The 24,953-nt window shown below is 33.9% G+C and overlaps 1 protein-coding gene across 6 annotated transcripts in view; it reads right to left on the bottom strand.

Moving 5' to 3' along the window:
• Nucleotides 1-24,953, bottom strand: part of PPP4R4 (protein phosphatase 4 regulatory subunit 4) — a 105,887-nt gene that overhangs the window by 24,525 nt on the left and 56,409 nt on the right. For all 6 annotated transcript variants that reach the window (XM_037984438.2, XM_007987687.3, XM_007987691.3 and 3 more), the window contains 12 exons: nucleotides 24,654-24,727; nucleotides 22,205-22,311; nucleotides 21,268-21,375; nucleotides 18,593-18,714; nucleotides 15,794-15,916; nucleotides 14,630-14,799; nucleotides 14,177-14,296; nucleotides 11,546-11,623; nucleotides 10,581-10,664; nucleotides 9,708-9,890; nucleotides 5,981-6,086; nucleotides 4,365-4,512 (listed from right to left, as the gene is read on the bottom strand). In XM_037984438.2, the coding sequence (XP_037840366.1) occupies nucleotides 4,365-4,512; nucleotides 5,981-6,086; nucleotides 9,708-9,890; nucleotides 10,581-10,664; nucleotides 11,546-11,623; nucleotides 14,177-14,296; nucleotides 14,630-14,799; nucleotides 15,794-15,916; nucleotides 18,593-18,714; nucleotides 21,268-21,375; nucleotides 22,205-22,311; nucleotides 24,654-24,727 (1,423 nt within the window). The remainder of the gene's footprint in view (nucleotides 1-4,364; nucleotides 4,513-5,980; nucleotides 6,087-9,707; nucleotides 9,891-10,580; nucleotides 10,665-11,545; nucleotides 11,624-14,176; nucleotides 14,297-14,629; nucleotides 14,800-15,793; nucleotides 15,917-18,592; nucleotides 18,715-21,267; nucleotides 21,376-22,204; nucleotides 22,312-24,653; nucleotides 24,728-24,953) is intronic.

The following is a 24,953-nucleotide window of genomic DNA, read 5'->3' as shown; positions in this document are numbered from 1 at the left end:
AGTGTTAAATGCTATGGAGAAAAATAAAGCAAGGAATAAAGGCAAGGGAGTACCAGGGGCGGGTGATTAATAGGTTTTAAAGCAGGTGGCCAGAGAGGGTTGGCATTGAAGGTTCCACTGAAAAGATGATATTTAAGCAAAGACCTAAAGAAAATTAGGGAATAAGCTATGTGAATATCTGGAAAAGAGCATCACAGCAAATATGGAGAGTTTGTCTCTACTGTTGGTCCAAATGAGCAAATTGGCCATTGTGCCGAAACAGAGTGAAGGTGAGACTAGTAGGAGAGCTCAGAGTGGTAAATAAGAGGCTTTGAGAGCCACTGTAAGGAAATTGCCTTTTATTTTGAGTATGACAAGAAGCCATTGGTAGATTTTGAGCAGAGGGGTGAAATGATCTGACAATGTTTTACAAGCATCATCTGCCTACTGTGTTGAAATTAGACTGTAGCTGGTCAAAAACAGAAAAAGAAACAATAGGAAAAGCTCTTAAAATAATTCAGGCAAGAGATGATGGTGCAGATGATCCAGAGTGGTAGCAGGAAAAGGTGGTGAGAAGCAGTTGCATTCTGAATCTCTTTTTTTTTTTTTTTTTTTTTGAGACGTAGTCTCGCTCTGACACCCAGGCTGGAGTGCAGTGGCGTGATCTCGGCTCACTGAAAGCTCTGGCTCCCAGGTTCACGCCATTCTCCTGCCTCAGCCTCCCGAGTAGCTGGGAATACAAGCGCCCGCCACCACGCCCAGCTAATTTCTTTTTGTATTTTTAGTAGAGACGGGGTTTCACCGTGTTAGCCAAGATGGTCTTGATCTCCTGACTTTGCGATCCGCCTGCCTTGGCCAAAGTGCTGGGATTACAGGCATGAGCCACCGCGCCTGGCCTGGATTCTGAATATCTTTTACAAGCAGCAGAATGTACTGAGGGATTGGAGGTAGAATGACAGAGAGAAGAATTTACTTAAGGTTTTGATCTAAGCAGATGGGATGGTTATTTCCTAAGATGGAGAAGACTACAGAAAGAGCAAAAGCAGATAAGAAAGATGAAGATTGAATTCTAGACAGATTAAGTCTGAGATGTCTATCAGATATACAGTGGAAATGCTAAGTGGGCAACAGGCTCAGTAAGTTGGCTATCCATCTAGCCTATCCAGAGTAGATGTCAATGCTTCAGATGAAGTGAGGAATCTTCAGCAAGTAGATGATATTTAAACCATGAAACGGGAGAGGACATCAAGGTAATGTGTACAGTTAGAGAAGAAAAGGATAAAAGGACCTAGTCTAAGGTGGTCTAAGGCCCTACCACAGTCTAGACTGGGTTGGAAAGGAAGAAACAAGGAGGTTGAAGAATGCCAGGAAGGTAAGAGTAAATCCCAGAACCTAAAAAAAAAAAAAAAAAAAAAAAAAAATGCCTTTCCAGGAGGAGGCGTTTCAGAGGAAAGACTCTGCTTTGCTAAGCTAAAAGTCCACTCTTTTTCCATGGCTGTTTTAGAGAGGGGTGCTAGGTGGGTATCTATTTTACAGCTGCCATGTTCATTTATTCATCTGAATGCTCTCCAGATTATTATTTTTTATCTTTATTGCAACCCTTGAGACACCTGAATTCCATTTTTAGAGTTTCCAGAACACTTTCTCAGCTGAATCTTTACTTGAGGATTCTTCATATACAACAAAATTTGCTTTTTATTTAACCAAAAAGGGTAAAGAGGCTCCTCCTGTAGAATTTCCAGCACTATAAATAGCAACAATGGTCTCAATCTCATTCACAGTTCACCACGGATACAGCCTAACCTAGCAATGCTTTCTATAATTAAGGAGTATCAACCCCCCAAAGAAATTATATCATTTCTGTCAGCTGTGGAAAAGGCCTCTCTGAATACCAAGAGTCTTTTTCCAGCTTGATATTGTCTAAACTTGGTGAATTTAAATTTTAAACATTAACTTAAGGAAAAACAAAAACACTTAACAATCTATGCACACTCCATTCTTTATAACCCAAGGCATGTCTAGAAAATAGATATTCAGCAGAAGCTACCCAATCCATTGTAGTGACTCATCTCTATGAGACTCCTGGGCCCCTGAGATGATCTAATTCTTCAGATTAGGGACCACACCTTTCAGGTAATTTATGTATATTATCTCAGTTATTTGTGCCTCAGAATACTTTATAAATTAGTTACTAAGGAAATCAATGCACACAAAAGTTTTGTAACTTGGCTAAAGATACACATTTAATGTAGAGCTGGAATTTCAGCTCAGGGAGTGTGGCAACAGAAACTGTCCTCCTAACCAACATAATCCTACCACCCTTGCCTGTGATGGCTTTCATTCTATCTGCATATCTCTAAAGCACTGAGCAAGTACTTTTATACCCAAAGCCAGTTAGCATACAGTGTTGTCGGATAAATTTCTTGGCTGGCAGCTGGCCAGGCAAGAGAGTAGGAACCAAGACACACAGTTACACAATAATCTGCTGTCCTGCAAATCTCTGAAATTAACAGAGTAACAATTAATTATTCTTCATTTGGTTTTTTGAATTGGCAGATTTCTTTCTCATAGAGTCAATGTCATGCTCTTTGTTACACTGATCAAAGTAGAGATGATTTCGTTTCCTTTCAAATTATTTTTGTCAACTGCTTGATAAGTGACAATACATCACATTGAAAGTTGCTTTTATGGAATCACAATTGCAATTCACAAAATGTTCATAAAGCTGGACCCATTAGTTGTTTAGGAAAAGCTAAAATCTAAAGAATTACCAAAGGTTCCTTTTTTTTTTTTTTTTTTTTTGAGATGAAGTCTTGCTCTGTCACCTAGGCTGGAGTGCAGTGGTGTGATCTCAGCTCACTGCATCCTCCACCTCCCAAGTTCATGCGATTCTCCTGCCTCAGCCTCCCAAGCAGCTGGGACTACAGGCGTGTACCACCATGCCTGGCTCATTTTTGTATTTTTAGTAGAGACAGGGTTTTACCATGTTGGCCAGGCTGGTCTCAAACTCCTGGCCTCAAGTGATCCCGTCTGCCTCGGTCTCCCAAAGTGCTAGGATTACAGGCATGAGCCACGACGCCCAGTCCAAAAGGTTCTTTTCAATTCACTTTAAATGTCAGCAATACCCCACCTCTCATTTATAAAGCACAAGAAACATACACCAAAAATTAAAGTCAATGCAGTTGTGCATTGTGTGTATTTTCTCACATTTAAAAACAAAACAAAAACTTCTAGATTTGTTCCCATTAAAAAATGCTCATAAAATTCTTAGGTTGAACTTTTCAGTATCTTTGGACAATTCATCTTCATATATATCTCAACACCAAGACTATTAATCTCAGTTAGTTTATTATCTCACCAACTCTTCCTATGAAAAAGTTTTGACATTTTACGTATTGCCTAAAATTCACATCAGTTGTTTATAAAAGTGGTACATATGCATCTTTCAGATGCATAAAACTAAGTGCCCCTAATGTATGGAAATTCAGCAGGGAGTTCTAGAGTTTGTTCAGGAGAGCCTTTGGCCAACTGACTCTGATATCTCTCTTTCCTGCAGATCTGAGTTCAAGTTCAAAATAGAGACACAGGACTTAGAACACAGTAATCTAATGGCTGGGCTTAAATTTCTTTTAAACAGGAGGATTTAAAATTATTTTCATTCCATTATCAAATGTACAAAAATAGCTCTTAATAACATACATGTACTTTAATGCCACTGAACTACACACTTATAAATGGTTAAAATAGTAAATTTTATATTATACATATTTTACCACAATAAAAAAGGAAGTGTTGTGCTCATTTGGAGAGAAAAAGGACAAAATATATTTATTATTTTTTTCCATTTCCAGGCAAGCCATTTTCAGATCTGTTCCTTCCAATTTAACAGTTATCAAATGAAAATAACATTTTACTGGATTTCAAAAATATAAGGCAGCTAAACATAGAAGACAAGATGAAGACTTTGAAGCAGTTCTACCTCTTTGAAAAAATGGGCCTCTAAAAACTAACAGATGCTCATCAAACAACTTTGAAGTGATAAGGCTACTGACCATCTTTTCTTTAGTTTTAAAGGTAGATAAATTAATAGCTACTCGATCTTCTAATCATTTCAATGTGTATATCCAAATGGCCGAAGAAGCTTACCAATCTGGCTTTGACTTACTGCTCTCAATCCAGTAAAGACAAAAGATCTGAGACAGTGTTGAAAGAGTATGCTTCCAAGTCTTACTGATACTTATCAATTATGAATACTAAGAATTTCAAAGCACATGTAAATTCTTGACTTCAGTTTTTAATTGGCTAAGGAAAAGATTTTGCATATGTTCACTATAGTAGATAAAAATAAATACAATTTCAAATATTTTCATTGATTGATAACATACCTCACGTTTGCTACTGGATCATGTGTCAGTTCAATAGCAGGTAGAAAGAAATATTTACAGAAAAATGATTTGGAAAATATCTCTATAATAAATTCACAGGTATCCAAAAATCGAAGTCTATTCCAGTAACTTTTTCCTTGGCCCAATTCTAGAAACAACAACAAAAATTATCTTGTTAATTTTTCCTACATGAAATTAATGTGACAAAGTTAGACACACAAAACGCATAACAAGTTTCCTCATACCCACAATATGGCTAGCAAATACAAGAGATAAGAGGAAAAAAATCATTATTATATACCTCAGATTTGTAAATCCCCAAATTGACACCTCAAAAACCATAAAAAAGTTTTGTCAAACATTTCATTCAATTTCAGAAGCATTTATTAACTATGGAATGACTGTATTTACTACTTTTTATCACCCACTATGTGCTAAGTACTCTACACATATTATCTCATTTAGCCCTGAAAAGCAGCCCAAAGAGATGCACATACTTCTTCCCCCCAAAAAATAAGGATACTGAGATTCAGTGAGTTTAAAGTCACACAGCTGGCAGGTGCAGAGCTAGAATTCAAACACACGTCTGTATGACTTCAAAGTGTTTTAAAACCAAATTAACTGTTTTGTTCCCTTTGTTTCCTTAAAAATGCCTAAAGTAGATATAGTCACATATAAACAGCATTACTGACAATAATTCAGGTCAATATTAAGAGGCTAATTTTCTACTTTTTACATAAATGTTCAAAAACAAAACCAAACTGAATCTTCTTTCAAAATAAAACATTCTAAACATGAGCTCCTACCACTGAATAATGAAAACCGAATTAAAATAAGATTATAAAAAGAAAGATTAAGGTATACTGAGCATACTTTTTCTTAAATGGAATTTTATACAAGTACTCTAATTTTTTGAAAAGTAGTGATACACACTTAAACTGGTAAACCCCAATAACTAGAAAATCCCATTACCTGCCTATGCTGGATAATATAGTTTAGTAAAAACATTAAGACATTATGGGCAAAGCAAATATACAATAATTAGCAAATTCACTAAGTATATATAGGTGTGTGCAACTATTTCTAAAATCAATACTATAAACCAAATGTTTTTGCCTTGATTTTAGCTTTTACCAAATTAAAATAAATTTGCATTTATAAACTGACTTAGTTTCTTAAGACATTATAAACCAACTAGGCTCATCAAATTTATATTCAAATATACTATCAACTCTATTCAAGGAAAAATCCCAGATTCTGTTAATTATGTGACTATTGAAATAGGATCATAAAATAAATGATTAGATTCATGGATATTCTATTTATATTTTAGTTCTAAATGCTATTTCATCAGGGCAGAAACTGAGCTTTCAATATAAGTAAACATATTTTAATTTCTAAAATGCAGACATTCACAAAAGAAAACAGAGTAATTATTACTTTCATTCCTCACAGATCTAATCTTGCCATAAGGATTTCTAAAAAATAAAAATCAACTTATAAAACCCAATAGTAACCTAATTATTCACAGCAAAATGATACATAAGTCAGATATAACTAAAGCCAACTAGTTCATTTACTTTCCTTTTTCAAAATAGTAGACAATGATTACTTACGTTCAATTAATTTTTGAATGACCTCATGTCTCTGTTCTTGTTTACGATTATAACGCAGAAAAATGCATAGAGTTCGTGAGGCTGCCTTTTGGACAGGTAAGACATTCTTGAAGAAATAAGACAGACAGTTATACTAGGCTAATTCTAGTCTAGATAATTTGGCTCCACCAAATCAATTTTAAGTTATTGACTAAAATAAAGTGTTTGTTGCCTCTCAACTCATTGAATTTATATCCTTATGGAAGTATCTTCATAATTTAATGTTAATCACTCAGGCAAATCAACCAATACTTATATTACAAAGTTAATTTGGCCTAGGCAAGTCTAAATCATCCAGATTTGACTCTTATTTCCTTGCCATCTCATCTTATATGACCAAATACACCCCTGCCACTTATTCTTTTAGCTGTTTTCTGGACTTTGTCATTCATTCATCTGACAAACATTTGCAACAACATGCCATGTGTTAGGTACATCACCAAAAATATGTCACTACTAAAATATACATTTAGAGATCCTGTGATCAGGTATACTATTCAATCCTTCTGGCTTAATTCTAGCTCTTAATGATACAGATGACATTTAGAATCCAAAGAGCACCATGTCAATCATTCTTACCAGTATTTCAAGTCCCTTTGTCCTTTCAATTTCTGTCACACCACCAGGCAGAACCTTAATTCTAAATAAATATGGCCATTTACCTTTCCTGGGTTTGGGTCAAACCATATATTAGAGAAAAATCTCTCAACCAGACATATTGTGTTCAGTATAAATTCATGTTCATTATCTTGACTTACATACAAATACAATGTTGAATTACTAAAGATCCCAAATATTACAGTGGGGATCCTTGAAATTCAAATAGAATGAAACTTTACATTGCTGAGACAGTGTTGCCTGTTACCTCCTCTCATATTTTATATGAGCTATTCACATTATATCAGGTATAATTTGAGTGGGGTTTTTAATCTGTTGAATGTAAAAAGAGGGTATTTCTTATGATTTAGAAAAGAAAATTTTAAAAATATACATAAGCAGAAACATGACTGAACTTAAGGAAAATGAATTTTTGATAAATGAACTAAATAAAAGCATGTTATTCTTTTCTTTCATTTTATGCATACTGATAGAATTTCAAATACATATATAATAGTCATTAAAATATATATATTTTGTACCTCACATAAAACATATAGTATAGTTTATGGTATGAGGTATTCTCCTGGGCCAGAAGTCAAAGATAAATATAATCAGGTCAAAAGCACATAAGAACCAGCTTGAAGAAGTTGTAACAATTTGTGCACAAAAAAATAATAACTGCAATAACATTATTTTATCTAAAAAGATGTTAAAAACAAAGTGTACTTGTCACCATTAAAAATAGCTACTATGCCACCTCCTAGCTCTGAAAACTGATAATTAGAGGAAAAAAATTAAGAATTCATCCTGTCTTTACATTAGTAAATGTAGCTCAAGGCAATCAAATAACCAATGTGGACAAAGGAATGCACTTCTTCACACAATGCCACCATGAAAAATGCATAAGAAATGATGGAATTTTAAAATTATTTAGGAAGTTATAATGAAATCACCAATTCAAGTAAGGATCATCAATGGATTCTAAAACTAACAGGTAAAAGGCTGATAGGAAACTGGTATTCAGAGGGCTGAAATACCAGCTGAAGATTGTGCTGGCTATTCAAGCATAATTTTAGAATAATTTTTTTAATTCTATGAAAAATGACATTGGTAGTTTGATAGGAATGTGTTGAATCTGTAGATTGCTTTGGGCAATATGGCCATTTTAACAATATTAATTCTTCTAATCCATGAGCACGGAATGTTTTTCCATTTGTTTATGTCATCTATGATTTCTTTCAGCAGTGTTTTATAGTTCCCCTTGTAAAGCTCTTTCGTCTCCGTGATTAGATGTGTTACTGGATTTTTTTTGTGGCTATTATGATTGGGATTGCATTCTTGATTTGGCTCTCAGCTTGAACGTTATTGATGTATAGAAATGTTACTGATTTTTGTATATTGGTTTTGTAACCTGAAACTTTACTGTAGTGGTTTATCAGGTCTAGGAGCCTTCTGACAACATCCTTAGGGTTTTCTAGGTATAGTATCATATCAGCAAAGAGAGATCATTTGACTTCCTCTTTTCCTACTTGGATGCCTTTAATTTCTCTCTTTTGCCTGATTGCTCTGCCTATGACTTCTAGTACTATGTTTAATAGGAGTGGTATGAGTGGGCATCCTTGTCTTGTTCCAATTCTCAAGGGGATGGCTTCCAGCTTTTGCCCAATCAGTATGATGTTGGTGGTGGGTTTGTCATAGAGACCTCTTATTACTTTGACGTATGTTTCTTCAATGCTTAGTTTGTTGAGGGTTTTTAACACAGAGACACTTGACTTTATCAAAAGCCTTTTCTGCGTCTATTGAGATGATCATATAATTTTTGCTTTTAATCCTGTTTATGTGGTGAATAACATTTATTGATTTGCTTATGTTGAACTAACCTCACATTGCAGGAATGAAGCCTACTTGATTGTGGTGAATTAACTTTTTGATGTGCTACTGGATTTGGTTTGCTAGTATTCTCTTGAGGATTTTTATGTTGATGTTCATCAGGAACACTGACTTGCAGTTTTCTTTTTTTGTTGTGTCTTTGCCAGATTTTGGTATCAGGGTGATGGCGGCTTTGTAGAATGAGTTAAACAGGAACCCTTCCTCCTCAGTTTTTTTGAATAGTTTCAGTAGGATTGATTCCAGCTCAGAGCAGGTTGCGAGGTATGTCTGCTGGTAGTCTGGCCGTACAGTTTGTCAAGGGTGGAAGATCCCTGGGCAGGGCAGTGGTAAAACTGGTATACAACCAGGTAGGCACACGCACCCCAGGGTTTTCAGCCCAGCAGATGAGTGTGGGGCCCACCCAGCTTGCACTCCCCCAACTCAGCATCTGCCCCAGAGGTAGGCCTGACCAGTTGGGCTTGTCCCAAGCCTTCTGTGCCCAGATAACAGAGCCATGGAATGTTTCTATATTTCAAAAAATTGCAATAGGATGTCATATTAAATGTAAGGTGAATTATGAGTTAAATAATCCCCTTGGAAATTTCTGTGAAAAAAGTAGACAACTTTGTGGGGAGGCTTGAGTGCCACCTTGTTTTGAGGGAGGAGTCTTTTTTTTTCTTTTAACACTATTTATAAAGCTATCAATAGTAGGGCATCCATGTATTTGTATAAGCTTTCTCTGTTCCACTGCCACACTATAAAAGTAACCAAACTTATAGCAGGAAGCTTAAGGGGTGCCTTGGCAAAACAGCATAGCTGGGGTCAGACATTAAGGGTGTGGATGTATCAGACGTGCACATCAGAACAGAAGGTCCTTTGCAGTCAAGGTCACTGAGTCCTGTCAACCTTCCTCTTAAGAAGAACTATTTCAAGTTTGAAGTGAGTCTACCCTGTTCTTGGCAGTATATAATCAAAGGATAGGTGAAAGTGCCACCTAGTCATTCCTCTCTCCAGCTAGAGAGAAGATTTGCAGAGAGAGACCTAGTGGGGAAGGAAAGGGAAACCTGAGTCCCCTCCTCTGGACCTAGGAAGCTGACATCCTCCTAGGGAGAATGGAATGAACTGAGTTTGTTCCACTATTTTGAAAATATGAAGAGTTTTGATAATTCCAGACTCAACCATGAGTTCAAAAGAGTAAGATGAAAGGTACTGAGCTCACATTTGTCATCATGATTGTGAACATTCTTTGTAAGAAACGGTAATAAATCTGATCACTTGATATGACATGTGGCAGGCAGGCATATTTCTGAAGTAGCTTCTCGTGAGTTCTCCATTTTAAAGAGGCTGCAGCTCGCTGTTCAGCGGCTGTGAGTGCTGGAATCAAGTCAGGCAGAGAAGATAACTGAAAAATGAAATTCATCAAAAAAAATCAATTATAAATAAATAAATTGCAGCACTCAGTAAAATTACTCAGTTTTGTAACACATTGGGGAGGGGAATACTCCTTCTCATTTCAGAGTTTAGGAGATATCTTAGTTGTCACAAGGAGATAATTATCTGACTAAATCAAACACTTTTAAAAGAAATCATTAAGTAAAACGTATGATTCCTGTGAACCAAATTTTGAAATAAAAACTGCAACTCATTCTTCTTCCTGTCAGATTATCATAGTAACTTTTCTAACTACAGTAAAATGTATTATATATTACTGTCAGCAAGCTTTGACCTCCTAAATTCCTACCCTTTTCTTAGGTTACACAGTGGCTTAAAATTAATAATAAAGAATAAATTTCTACCCTTTTGTCCTGTTTGCTATTCTTGGAATAATCATTAATGCTAATGAAAAATGAAAATATGAACATAAACTCTAAAGACAATAAACAACAATCATGGTAATTTAAAATTATTAATGTAAGAAAGATAGAGGAAATTCAAGCTGTTCACACTCTAATAGGCTTTTACTGACTACCTGCTATGTGGCATGCACTATTTTACATGCTTTTCAAACATTCTTTCATTGATGCCTCACAACACCCTGTAGAGTGGGATAATATTTACACAGCTCAGAATGTTTCTGAAAGATGAAGTTTACCTTGTTTTCTTGAACACTGGTTTCTCCACCAGTAGACATAAGTTCCAAGATTTCTGGAAGATGATCTATAAGAGCATCTAGTACCTTTTAACAGAGATATTTATTAGTGTTATAGTGATTACTATGGTTTTTTTCTAGATTAGTTATTCTACATGTCAATTTCTATATAGTAATAGTGGGTTTTTTTTTTTTCCCCAAACAACATTTTGGGTATTTGTATTTTCTTACTCTGCCATCTTCTTGCTGAAAAGTCTTAGAAACGTGATCAACTGCCTTGGCCAACCTTCGAAAAGAGATTAGTGTACCTGCCTCTTGACATTGTTCAAATAGTCTAAATCTGAGACAGCTACTTCCACAAAACTAACATGTTCAAAAACTGCCTCCAAACTTTTGACAGGTATTTTAAATCGGATAATATTCTCAGTGATATCAAAATATTCATGAGTTGTGCTTTGGCAAACTAACATTTAGGTGAAAGGAATATCTAAATATAGCATCAAAATAAAGTATTTCAAAGTCTTTGTAAGTACATATTAAGTGGTAAAATACTACGCAAACAGTGACAAGAGAAAAAAGTTATAAAATGTGATATATGATTACAATTGAGTAAAATAAAAACCTTTATATAGAAAAGAACATTCATATAAAAAAAGAAAAAGAAAACAAATAGTAACAGTAATTGAAATTAAAGGTATTCTTTTGTCTGTTTTTTGGCACTTCCTAAATTTTTCTTAATAAACAAATATGCATATACTAAATTTTAAAACTGAATATATTTTAAAATCTAATTTTTAAAACTATTTTCCCAATATCCAGTTTATGATACAGTGGTACAACAATTTGAAGCTTCTGGAGCTAGTCAGCTGAAAGAGTTCCCACAATTCCAACAAGTAGGGGAGAAAAGGCATTGGTATATTTGGACCAAACATAAAAGAATTAAAAATCAAAGAGTAAGAAAATATTACCTCCAGTGATTCATCTTGTAATAATGTTATTAGTTCTTTTTGTATTAAATATACTCCAGAATTCAGAAGCTTAGACACCTAAAATATAGCAAAAAAGTCTCTCAGATTTAAGACTACTAGACAGATACAGGTTACAACAATTTTTAAAAATACATCCTTGTTATATATTTCTTCTAAAAGCCATGTTATAACACAAATATAAAATTAGATTCTATAAAAATTAGTGGCACAAATAACCAGCTTTCTAGTCTGCCTCGTGGCATGCTGGAGTGTGTGGACACACACAGGGGTGAGGAAATACAAAAGAATGGGATTTACCAGAGTCATAACTTTCACATCAACAGCAATAACAAGCCCACAGGGGCCTCTAGTCCACATTTTAAAGTCTTAGAGCAGCCAACAGGGTCTTAAAGGATATCCTGGGCATGCAAGTATTCATATGAGTTCAGAACTTCCCAGAGGGTAACTTCTACTGAAGGCCTACAGTGATACCGGGGTAGTTATAACTCCTAAGAAAGCAAACCAACTTTCCTTTTCCCCATCAAAGACTTTAATCAGCATGAGAGGAGTTGGGAGAGTCTCGAATAACACAGTTCCCCTTGTAAACAGCAGTTTTTTTGTCTCCTCCAGATAAACTCGGAGCCCACAATAGTGGATTTACCAGTTTCTACTTCATCTTATTCTTTTTAAAACACACTGGGCTTGACTAAAATTTTATTTGGGGAAAAAAAAAATGGTCCCTGGATAAAGAAAGTGTTTTAAAATTCTTTCCTCTAACACAGTTGTTTTTGACTTGTTGAAAATATTTCCAAAATATTATTATTATGAAAAATAAGAACAAAGAATACAGTAAAGCAATTATCAGAAGCTAGCATTAACACTGTTAGAAAAAGTTAAATCCGCCAGTGGATTTTCATTACCTTAAAAAAAAAAAAAAAAAAAAAACTTACACAAGCCCTTCATTTTATGGAGAGGCACATCATTTTTACCCTACCTACATGGTATGATTGTGGTAGAATATGAAAACTAGCCACCCAGCAAATATAGATCAACGATTATCAAACTCACTTCCACCAGTGAAAGCATATTTGTATACATATGTACATTTCCATACGTTTAATTATATGGTGCTATGTTATGTCCACTATAAAACATAAATAAAATTATATATTAAAGTGATGAGAAAAAACAGAAAGTCTAAAATTGCATAAATACTGCATTCTCAGACTCCAATCTTGAACAACTGTCTCTGGAGACCACTGATCTAACAAGTACATGTGGACATGGTAACCAAGCCTAAATGACCATTTAATGCATGTTGGAGGTGAATATTCTGCTCAGCTGGTCAGTGCTCTCTGCCCTATCCCCACTCCTCCTAAAAAGCAGAGTTCTACAGGTGTGTTTTACAAAGATGATATAATTTTGCAGCACTAAAATTATTTTAACTAATTATACTTTAATTTAAAGGGAAGGTGTCCAGGATTTTGTATAATGCATATATATTTCATTTATACCAGAAAAAGTGTTCTTTTACAAAAGTAAAACTATCACCCAATAGCCAAAAAAGAATCTAAGCAACATTTATAATGATGCTATGGATGGATATCCTGTACACTTGTAGAAAATCAAAGTGCTCTGACACAGGAACGCAGTGCAAGGAAGCGGGTGAAATATTCTCACTGAGAATAAGAACTTATACCACTTATCCAGAGGTTTTCTCCCTGTGTCTCCCAGACTGGAGTGCAGTGGGGCGACCTCGGCTCACTGCAAGCTCCACCTCCCGGGTTTACGCCATTCTCCTGCCTCAGCCTCCCGAGTAGCTGGGACTACAGGTGACCGCCACCAAGCCCAGCTAATTTTTTGTATTTTTTGTAGAGACAGGGTTTCACCGTGTTAGCCAGGATGGTCTTCATCTCCTGACCTTGTGATCCACCCACCTTGGCCTCCTAAAGTGCTGGGATTACAGGCGTGAGCCACCACGCCCGGCCTATCCAGAGGTTTTTATGTGTCAGTTTTGAGGTTGAAAGTTATAGCTTATCCGTATTTATTGCAACCATGGCATACGTGCACTTCTTGCTATCATTCAAGAAACATGCCCCAAATTTCAACTTCAAGGATTAAAAAGTTAAATTTATCATAAAAGTTTCAACTTACTTTTGCTCGTACTTTATAGAGAGTCATAATAGCAGAATCTAAAAGCCATGCTCATGAAACACCATCCATTTGTAGTAAAAATAATTAATGAGTTTCAATTTTCTATTGGTTCTCAAGCGCTTAAGTTTAGGTGCAAAGTTAACTGTAAATATTATAAAGCATATAAAAACTGATTTTACCTTAAAATCTGCATCACCCATATCTACCACAATGTCTGGTTTAAAGTAAACACTTGGTATAGATATGCTGAATGAATGGGTTAATAAAAGAATTCACAAATATCATGTATTTATGGAAATGGATTCTGCAAACATACTAAAAAAGAAGAAAATTATGGAAGTTTTTAAACAAGATTTAAGACTAGAACATGAAAGAGATATCCAGTCTATATCTTATAATCTACAAGCACAAAATCATCTAGTATACATAGGTAGAATTAACAACAAATGTAAAGTGATACTAAGTCTTCAGACTTACTTCATAAAAGCAAATAGCAATAGTGTATCTGACTGGTACTTCAGGGTCATGGCAAAGGCAGAAGAATGTAGAATAGAGTTCCATGTGGAAGTTTTTAGGATCAACAAAAACAATCATGGCCTGGTGGAGGTGGAAGGGAGGAGATGTAGTGGGAAGGAAAGAAAAACATGCATCAATACCTAATATTATAATCATCTCACTTAAATTGAAATCATGTTCTCTGAATTGTAATTTAATTAGAAATCATATTTGGAAGATCCAAATATGTGTATATCAGTCTGATTTATACACAGATACATAAATTTCTCAAATATTTACTCTGTATGTACTATGTATGCTAGACATACTGCTAAGCAGTAAGTGTCAAAAATGGCAATATTTTGAATGCCATCTATGCACCTATTTTAAAGTTATAATAAAAATCCTCAGTAAATATAAATACATATTAATTACCGGAAAGTTATAAGCACAGTTCTTCCGTACTGAAATATATTTCTTCTCCTGCTCTAAGATTTGGGGTGGAATCTGGTTTTCATTGTGTCCATTTTCTTGTTGCAAACCCAATGTACAAAGTTTCTTATAAAATTCCAAAAATCTCAAGTGCTGATCTGGAGTGAAAATTCCTAAAACAAATATAAAAACCTATGCTCAACATTTCAATCGAAAATAAAATTTAAAAAGGGAAAATCAAAGTACAAGAAAAATATAATTGAAGCCAAATACTTAAATAAATGGTTGCAGATAGTTTACAAATAAAAGGAACATGAAAAGAGTAACTGTTAAGAATCTAACAGATCACATTATTTTACCTCATGTTAATTCCAGTAATATTTTAATTTCAAAAGTATAACTTACATAATGCAGGAACTATGCCTGCATTAATTGCTGCAGCATGTATCATATTGTAGGCCACTAAAAAGTCGCCAATAATAACATTGTGGTTATTTATACATCTGCTATTTTCTTATAGTAAATGTTCTAAAATTGCTGGCAGAAAAGACACATGCATGTGTGTATGTGTCTCTGAAAGGAAGGAGCTTAAAAACGGAATCTGAAAGACAGCAAAGTAAATTCAAAACATTTTTAATCAATGGAATGGTTCCACATTCATCAAGTATCTCGAGCAGCTAGAAACTCATAATATATTGTTATGAGTTCATTATTAAACAGTCAATCTCACACTGATATAGTAAGCTAAGAACTATGTGCTCGAAATGCCAAGAGTTATGGTATTATTATTCCACATTCCAAGCTGAACTTCTCTAATGATACAATAAATTATTCAATAAACGGTTAATAAGTATATACTTACTACATACAAATAGTAAATAAGCCTGAGCTTCTATTATTACATACCAAATAATACATAAGTATAAAATATTCAGAGATTTAAAGAGCTATGTTTACTTTATTCTGTCATTGTTCTTTCAAACAGGTTCTACTGGTGAAAAAGTCATTCCTAAATGTGCTCTAAATGATGCTATCAAAATTCTAAGATCTCATAAGATTTTTATATACTTAAGAGCTAGGCTTTACAATTAACTGAAGAGCCAAAGTTTAATGACTAAGGTAGGAAAAAAAGGGAAAACAGTCTCAAATTCTTAGGATATATCATACCATATAGTCCATGACATAGTTTTCCTAAATGGAAAGATAAAGAAATAAGAATTGATTCATCTGCTTTGAAAGATTTTTCACAAAATGATTTCACTAAGGGAAGTATAGTTTGACTTCTGTCATCTGGAAAACAAAACAAAATAATACATACTTTAAATTCAGTCATCCACACTGCACATGTGGAAACTAATACACACAAATTTCAGAAAGAAAAATTACTACATTAGCCTCATAGTAATAGAAAATACCTGAAAGCAATGATGATGGAGGTGGGTGGTGGAAAAGGGCTAAGAGGAGGCTTGAAATGATCAAAAACTTTAATGTCAGGTTAAGGGGTTTGGACTTCAGATTGCAGGCCATTGGGAACAGAATATAAAGAGTGATTATGAATTAAAAAGCTAAGATGATTGAGGATCTGAGTCTGAATAACTAAAAGAATTCTAATACCATTAACATAAACAAATAGTAAGCAAAGGAAACTTTTCTTATTCTCTTTTACACACATCTCATACCATGCTGCAGCTTAAGCCCATTTTACCATTTCATTTTTTACTAAAATTATATTAGCTTATAATATGTTCTATGTATTGAATTTCATCACTTTTACTTCCTAGATGGCTCTTCTTTAAAAAATTAATCAATTCTTTGAGTATATCTGCTTAGGTCACAAGTATCTGATATAGTGGGGATATTTAACTCTCAATTCTAAATGCTCTCCAAATTTCTCACAGTTTTCTTAAATTTCAGAAATGAATCACTTCTTTATTCTCTGTAAATGTTAAGTAAAATGCTGTAACAGGCTTATGAGTATTATTATTACTATTATCATTACATTTCGGCGCTATATCTACTATTTTTGTTAAATGACATTCATTCAACACACTGTGTTTCTTAAAGAACAAGCCTTGTAACTAAGTAGAAATAGAAATATGAATAATAAATAGTCTCTTATTTTGAGAAATACAAACCAGCAAAAAAGCCAAACACAAACAATATAAGACAATGTGATCACTGTCTTAACAGCTGGTATAAGGCAGGGATCTATAAACTTTTTTTGTAAATATTCTAGGCTTTGCAGGCTGTGTCCCAACTCCTCGGCTCTGTTCTTGTATCACAAAAACAGCCACAGACAATACGTGAACAAATAAGTGTGGTTCTGTTCCAATAAACTTCATTCACAAAAATAGGGGGTGGGCCAGATTTGGTCTAAGGGCTATAGTTTGCCAACGCCTGGTGTCAGGGATTTAGAAAGACGTCAGGGAGGAAACTGTATTTAAACTGGGAACTAAAGAAGCAGAAGGAGTTGGCTAGGAGAAAAATAGAGGGAAGGAACAATAGAGAAAGAAAAAGTATGAGAAAAGACTAGAGGTGTGAAAGAAGGTATGCTAAGCAAGTGGGACTGGAGCATCAGACACAAGAGAAGTGGGAAAGAATGGTAGGAAATAAAGCCACAAACACAGTTAGATCCAGCTCTGTGATAAATGGGTGTGGGCAGTAAAAGGGAAAAGATCAAAGATGATGGCAAGGTTCTAGTTTGGAGCCTGGGGATGCCCCATTATTAGAGGAAAAAAGATTTATTCATTCACTTATCATGTATTGAGGTTTTATTCCTCTGGTTTGTCACATTGTCTAAATGACTGTTCTGGAAAATCCAAACACAATTATTGTCCACATTGCAATAATCTTTAAGAGGCTTCCTGGAGTTCAGATAAAATATTGGTAATCCAACTAAATGTAATACTATAATTACACAATTGAATTCTGTACTTAAGTACTTGACATTTACCCCTCCAAATTTCACTTTATCAAAATAGTTAATGTTTACTGATAACTAATGTCCAGCATTAGTCAAGAGTCTAGTCATACATTCAGTAGAGCAGTTAACTGTCTCTGACATGATTTACATAACACTAAGGAATATCTCTTTGCCCTCTCCCACTCAAATATCCCAGCCCAAATTTCTCCCCCAATGGCCATGAGATTTCTAGCATTAAAATATTACTAAAGAGAGGAAACTCATGTAGACAATGTCTCAGGATCTGTCTTAATGTCAATTAGGTGAAAAAGTTAAAGTCAAATTCTTAGCCCTATATACACACAAGTCAGTTAAGTTTTGATGGGAGAAAAGAGAGATGGAATATGTAGCAGCAACACTGTATGCCATGTGGTATTGGTTTTAATATGGTTTGTTCCCATCAAAATGCCTGTCAAGGCTTGGCCCCAGTGCAGCAATAGTGGATGGTGAAATCTTTAAGAGGTGGGGTCGCATGGGTCCACCCACTGGCTCCACTCTCATGGGTTGACTGGTGAAGTTCCTCTGTTATTAAGTGAGATCTCCTTCACAAGGGACTGGGTTAGTTCTCGTGGGACTGGGTTAGTTCTCTGGAGAGCAGGTTGTTACAAAGTCAGTTTCTTTTGTTCCCTCTCCCTTTTGCAGGTCTGCTTCCCCTTCCACTTCTCTGCCACATTATGAGGCAGCATGAGGCTCTCATCAGAAACAGGTCAGATGGGACTGCCTAATCTGGAACTTCCCAGCCTCTAGAAATATGAGCCAAAATAAATTCCTTCATAAATTACCTGGTCTCAGGTATTCTGTTATAGCAACACAAAATGGACTACGACACCATGAGGTAAAAGTTAAAGCCAAGAAGACACCAAAACAGAATGAATCATAAAAAGAGGGAGAGGAAGGGAGGCTTAACATAAGAAATTCTAAATCTACTTTTATTCCTGATTAGTGACCTAAAACATGTAGAAAAACACTATTTTCAGAAGCAAAGATATATCCACATGATTTACCTGTATCAAATATGTCAAGCAGATTAACCAAAGTTTCAAAAGCTGCAAGTCGTACACTGCTGCCTTCATCCCTAGAAAGTTCTATTAATTCAGGGAGCACCACGCTTTTTGTAAGTTCTGTCCTGCACAGTAAGCAATAGAAGAAAACAAATCAAATCAATAAATGTGTAGCAAGAACTTACTAAAAACCAGTGACTGGGCTAGTTGCTGCAGAAAATATGAAAAATCATAAAGATACTGTTTCTGCTCTCCAGAAGCTTTCAGTCTTATGGGGAAAGGATATCATACATGTAAGAAACATTAATAGTAATTTCATAATGATTTAAATCAATCCCACTTCCCCCAGCATAATATTGTTACCTACAGAAAGCTTAATAACTAAGAGTTTATATTAAACTTTATAAATTATAATATAGTTTTCCATTTTAAGCAACTTCAGCAAATATCTGGATTAATTAGAAAAACTTATCAGTAGTAACTGCAGAAACCTAAATAATGTATTTTTATCTAGATTTCAGGGTATAAATTATTTTTCCATTCACCTAATACATGACATTATGGTAACTAATTTCTATATAGAAGATGATATATTACTCTAGGTGTCCTATTTAGAAGAATGAAATATAATATAAATGCTTTTAGGGAGTATATAATATTTATAAGACAGTCACAAATAGTTCTTATTCAACACTTTGTGTCTGCTTATTCCTCATGATAAGGTGTCATTGTAATGACAAACACTTTGATAAAGGAGAGGTTTATTATGTGGGTAGCTTTCTTGGGTACAAGATGGAAAATGGCATCAATTATAATTGAAATAAGATGTTGATAGAGTCCAAGAAAGTTATTAAGAGCTGTAGAAAACTTTAAAAAATTCAGGGCAAATTTCAACGACTCTAAGACAATGCTGTCAAGTAGAACTTTCTCCAATGATGGAAATGTTTATCATTTGTATTCTTCAATAGCGTGGCCACATGTGGCTACTGAGCATTTTTTAAAATAAGTTCATTATGAATGAGGAAGTAAAGCTTTAATTTTCTTTAATTTTCCTTATTTTAAACTAAAATTGCCACATGTGACTAGGGGCTACCATATTAGACAGCATAGCACAAAGACAAGGACTTAAGCAATTGAAGTGCCAAAAAAAAAAAAAAAAGTTTCCAAGAGATTAATCTCGGTCATACAGATACAGATGTTAACATTACCAGTAGTTCACAAACATTAGGCAAATACAGGATGTAGACAGAGGAGGTAAAAGAGTAAAATGTGACAGAACATATTCAAAAGTCATAAAAATTTATTTCATATAAATTTTGCTCAGAATATATTTGTATACCTACTGAAATCCTTGAATTTATTAACAATGGAAGAAAATAGTTTAAGAAAAATAATTTCATCTCTATAGTAAAAGTTATTTTCATTCAATCTTTAAACAGAGTTTTTTTAAAAAACGTTAGAGTGATGCAAATTCAACTTAATTATCTCTGGGCATTAAAAATGAAAATAATCATAACAAATAACTCTTTCATTAATTGTGTTAAACTTCCAACACAACACTTAAATATTATTTAGTAAGAGTGGACACAGGACAGAGTACACTACCATACCCTGTGTGACATTCTACTATACCCTGTGTGACATTCAAAAGCCTTTTCAGAGCCTTAAATATTGGCCCAGATATTTTAAAAAATTAATAAAGGTACAAATGACCACAATCTGATGGCCCTAGCTTGTGAAACAAAGAACCAGATGAAATCAGAGCAACTTCTGCTAAAAATGAGAGGTTCCAATGATTTTTGCACCAATTTTGAATCTTGTTTTTAAAAGAAAAGCTTTCCCAAGACGGTTTTGAGGGAAGACTCCCTTTAATATCATACTTCTAAGACTGAAATGATATCAGTTCTTATGGATGAGGAGACTGGCTGCTATGTCCCTCTTGGAGCTTCAGGCACCCATAAAACAAGGAGAGTAACAAAGCAAATATTGGAAGCCTGAAGTTGCACAGAAGTTATAGAAAGTCTTCCATTAGAGTGTAGTCAGCCCTCAACATCTGCAGGTTCTGCATCTGTGAATTTAACCAACCATGAATAGAAAACATTAATAAAAAAAAATTTCTTTACTGAACATGTACAGACTTTTTTCTTGTCATTATTTTCTGAACAATACAGCATAACTATTTACATAGCATTTATATTATATTAGGTATTATTAGCATCTAGAGATTATTTTAAACATGTGGAAGGATATAAGAGCAAGCCGTATGGAAATACTACGCTCTTTTATATCAGAGACTTGAGCATCCTCAGATTTTGGTATCCAAAAGAGGTCCTGGAACCAAGTCCCCAAGGACATGGAGGGACAACTGCAATCCCACCTGAAATGACCCAATAATATAGTCAAAGAATAGCCAGTCAAACATATTCCAAGTATGGTTTATATTGGGATATCTTTCATTTCCTGAATCTAGGTGTCTGGAATAATAACTAAGCAACTAAGGAGAATAAAAGAAATTAACATTAATCAAATACCTACCACCATGCTAAGCACATTCCTCTTTATCTCTTTTAATCCAGACATAGAGGAGGTACTTGTTATGATCATTTTTAAAGATCAAATATAGCCTTTCGATGGCATGCTTTCATGGAAATGGCATAAGGAATTCAAAGTATACCTACCCAATGCCCTGAGCTATATTTTCTAATTGCCGACACATACAAGATCGAACTTCATATTCTACATCCTGACAGAGTGATTTTACCAGAGGAAGTATTTCTCGCTTAATGCTGAAGTCGGGGAGAAAAGAAACATGCAAATGAATGAGTGTTTCAGAATAATATTCCCAAACAATTATCAATAAAATCTTAACTCACCTTAATAATAACAAATGTACTTTAATAGAAAAAATAATACTTTACAATGTATTTTACATATGTTATTAAATTTAGATGTTATTAGCTACTTATTAAATTTGGATGTTATTAGCTACTTGTAAATTATGTATACCACAGTCTTTTAAAAATAATGGTTAATTTTGGATTGGCAGTTGAAATGTCTATAGCTAAGATAAAAGGCTGTAGCAGTGAAATATCTGAGTCTAGCAACCATCAACCAAAATATTCTTCAGCTTTACTCTTGTATCACAGTTACACAACATTCTATTCTTTTCATCTGGTATTTAATAAGTAGGCAAGAAGTAGCACATGAATTATAAACATGCTCCATAAAACCTCAAAGTAAGTTAGATTATTCAAAATAACAAATTCATAACAATAGTGTATAAAAGCAGAAATTCTATCTTTATGCTGTTTGCCCATTTTGAAAGTCAATAAGGTAATGCCATTTTATCCTCAAAACTACATTTGGTATGAGATAGGGAAGATTAAGATAGGAAGTAGGAAAATAGTTTAGCTTATCAATTCTGAAAAGTTATGAGATTGAAAAGAAAGGCATCTGAATAAGTAAATTCTGTCATGAGAATTCTATAAAGTTAAAATAGTTAAGATAACTAAATTTGTATGCAGTATGAAATAATACAAATATATTGTTATACAGTCATTATACATTTTAAATCAATGTAATAAAGTAGACCAAAAATTACACACAAATACTCACGTGTGGGCATCAAATTTGTTGGTCAATTTTCCTAAAATTTTACAACTAACTAAACGAGACTGGACTGTTTGGGAAAGTTGTGCCTTGGAAACAAGTGGATTCAAAATCTAAAGAGAAATTTTAGAGAAAAAAATTCACAAAATGTTATACATTCATGCCACTCATGTCAGCTATTTCCTTCAGAGTATTTTAATGTTCTAAATATTTTTAAAGAACCTGAATTACAATTTGAGGTTCATGACTCAAAACTTGGATTATTTTGTCTTCTGAGTTATTAAGGTAAAGATAATTACAAATTATGCAATTAAAACAATTGAAAAAAACTGAAGTAAAGTTTATGGTGATTTTACAATGCTTTGTATGCACAGATAAAAGCAGAATTTTGAAATATATATTTTAAAAAGAAAAAAGCAAATTAATGACTAAATACCTTGAAATGTATTTTTATTTCATATAGATTAATTTTTATATTTATCCTAATGGGATGAAAAACATTATAGCTTCAAATAAATCCTATTAAATAATTATGTCATTTGAATACAATAAGCCAAGTCTGATATTGCATTATGTATATACTGGGCACTCAAATACTACAACAGCCTGACAGACTATAAAAATCTATGAAGATCAGACCCTGATTCCAGTTCCAGTTCTTTAGTTTGTCCAAATACTCTCGCTATTTCTCTTTTTTTTTTTTTCTTTTTGAGACGGAGTTTCACTCTGTCGCCCAGGCTGGAGTGCAGTGGCCCGATGTGGGATCACTGCAAGCTCCGCCTCCCGGGTTCCACGCCATTCTCCTGCCTCAGCCTCCCGAGTAGCTGAGGCTACAGGTACCCGTCACCACGCCCGGCTAATTTTTTTTTTTTGTATTTTTACTAGAGACGGAGTTTCACCGTGTTAGCCAGGATGGTCTTAATCTCCTGACCTTGTGATCCACCCGCCTCGGCCTCCCACAGTGCTGGGATTACAGGCGTGAGCCACCGCGCCCGGCCATAATCTCGCTATTTCTAATCTCCAGTTTCTCATCTATTTAAAATGGAAATTAGAATATGTCCCACTAAGATCTCTTTAATTTCTAAAATTCTATGACTCTTACAGTCAACTGGCTTGTTTCCTCTCAAAGTAGCTGGAATTACTGAATATGCATTGATAATTTAGAAGTGAAAAGTTTAGAATTACATATCTAAAATCTTTGAAACCACATGTTAAATAATATGGTATTCTAGAGTAAAAATTGCATTATACAGCATATTGCTTTTCAAAAAATATATAAATCACGTCTATATTACGTTGAACATTTAAATATGCATAATCATCTAGATGTTTGGCATCAGATAGTATGCAAACATCCTTATAACTAGAAAATCTTCCCATTTTCAAGCCAATATTTAAGCATTGTGATAGGACCATAAACTATGAAGACAAAGAAAGGACAAAGATACTTAATGAAGTCAGTAGAGGACATTTCATTGGCTGATGACTCTTTTTTCAATCATGACATATTTGGAAAGAAATATATATAGAAATAATGTTCAAAGAATACAAAATCTTTTCATTAGTGGATACATTTCCTTTCCATTTTCTTCTTCTTCTCTCATTGTAATTTATTTAAAACCTTTAGGGAAGAGTATACTGTTCAATGTTGAAAATTAATAGGCAAACAATATGTTGGGAATAATATTTGTAAGTATAACAAATAATTGGCAACCATAATAGGTAAATAGCACATATAAATAGTGATTAAAGGATAGGATCAAACAATTGCAAAGGAATACAGAGAAACTGATATAAATATGAGAAAATATTCAACAGCACAATAATTTTAAAATTCCAATTAAAATGTAATTCCATTTTTAGCCCATTAAATAGAAACACTATTGTTGATAAAAGTCCAGGAAAAGAGCATCTTCACATATTGTTAGTAGAAAGTTTAAGAATATTAATGCCCTCTGATCCATTAATTTCTTTTTGAAAGCTACAATTAAATAAATTATCTGAAAAACAGGAAGAGCTCTACAGAAATGTTCATTAATGTCCTATTCAATAGTAAAATATAAGCCTGAAAACAGGCTTAAATGTTTAACAAGTAAAATATTCTGCAGCTACTACCAAATGAGTTTCAAATAATATAGGAAAGTAATGCTAAATAAAAAACAACCATATATAAATTCAGTATGATCACTGATATGGCAAGCAGCAACCATATATAGGAAAAAAACTTGAAAGGAAATACATCAGGACCTTAAAAGTGGACAAGTACAGAACTACGAATTCTTTCTTCTTCCTTCTATATTTTATATTTCTCAAATTTTCTACAATGTGCACGTGTTACATTCAAAATGAAAAACAACTTTCTTTTTTAAAAACCATTTTTGACAATAAACCTTTAAAAAAAAAAAAAAACCTTAGAGTGACTTACTCATTAGTATTTACCCCATGAAAGTATTACCTCATGCCGTAGGGTTTCTTTTGGCAATACTTCTATAACAGACAGAAGAGTTTCCAGCCATGCATTGCTGACACCTGGTTGACACAGATAAAATGTACTAAATTAAAAGTCTCACTTCAAATTCAGTTTCAACTCATCCATTAATAGTTACAATAGCACTTAATGATAAAATGGAAATAATTATTTTCATTACTATTCTAAAAAGTTTCTCTATTATTTTGTCTCAGTCAACATCTAGAAAATTTTTATATTTTTAAAAAAATAGTATTGGTAAGATATCTTTAAAGCAAGGTTTGCTGT

The sequence above is a fragment of the Chlorocebus sabaeus genome, chromosome 24 (genome assembly GCF_047675955.1).
Source record: "Chlorocebus sabaeus isolate Y175 chromosome 24, mChlSab1.0.hap1, whole genome shotgun sequence".
Lineage (NCBI taxonomy): Eukaryota > Metazoa > Chordata > Mammalia > Primates > Cercopithecidae > Chlorocebus > Chlorocebus sabaeus.
Note: the sequence above shows the minus strand (reverse complement) of the source record. Positions and strands in the feature narration are given on the sequence as shown.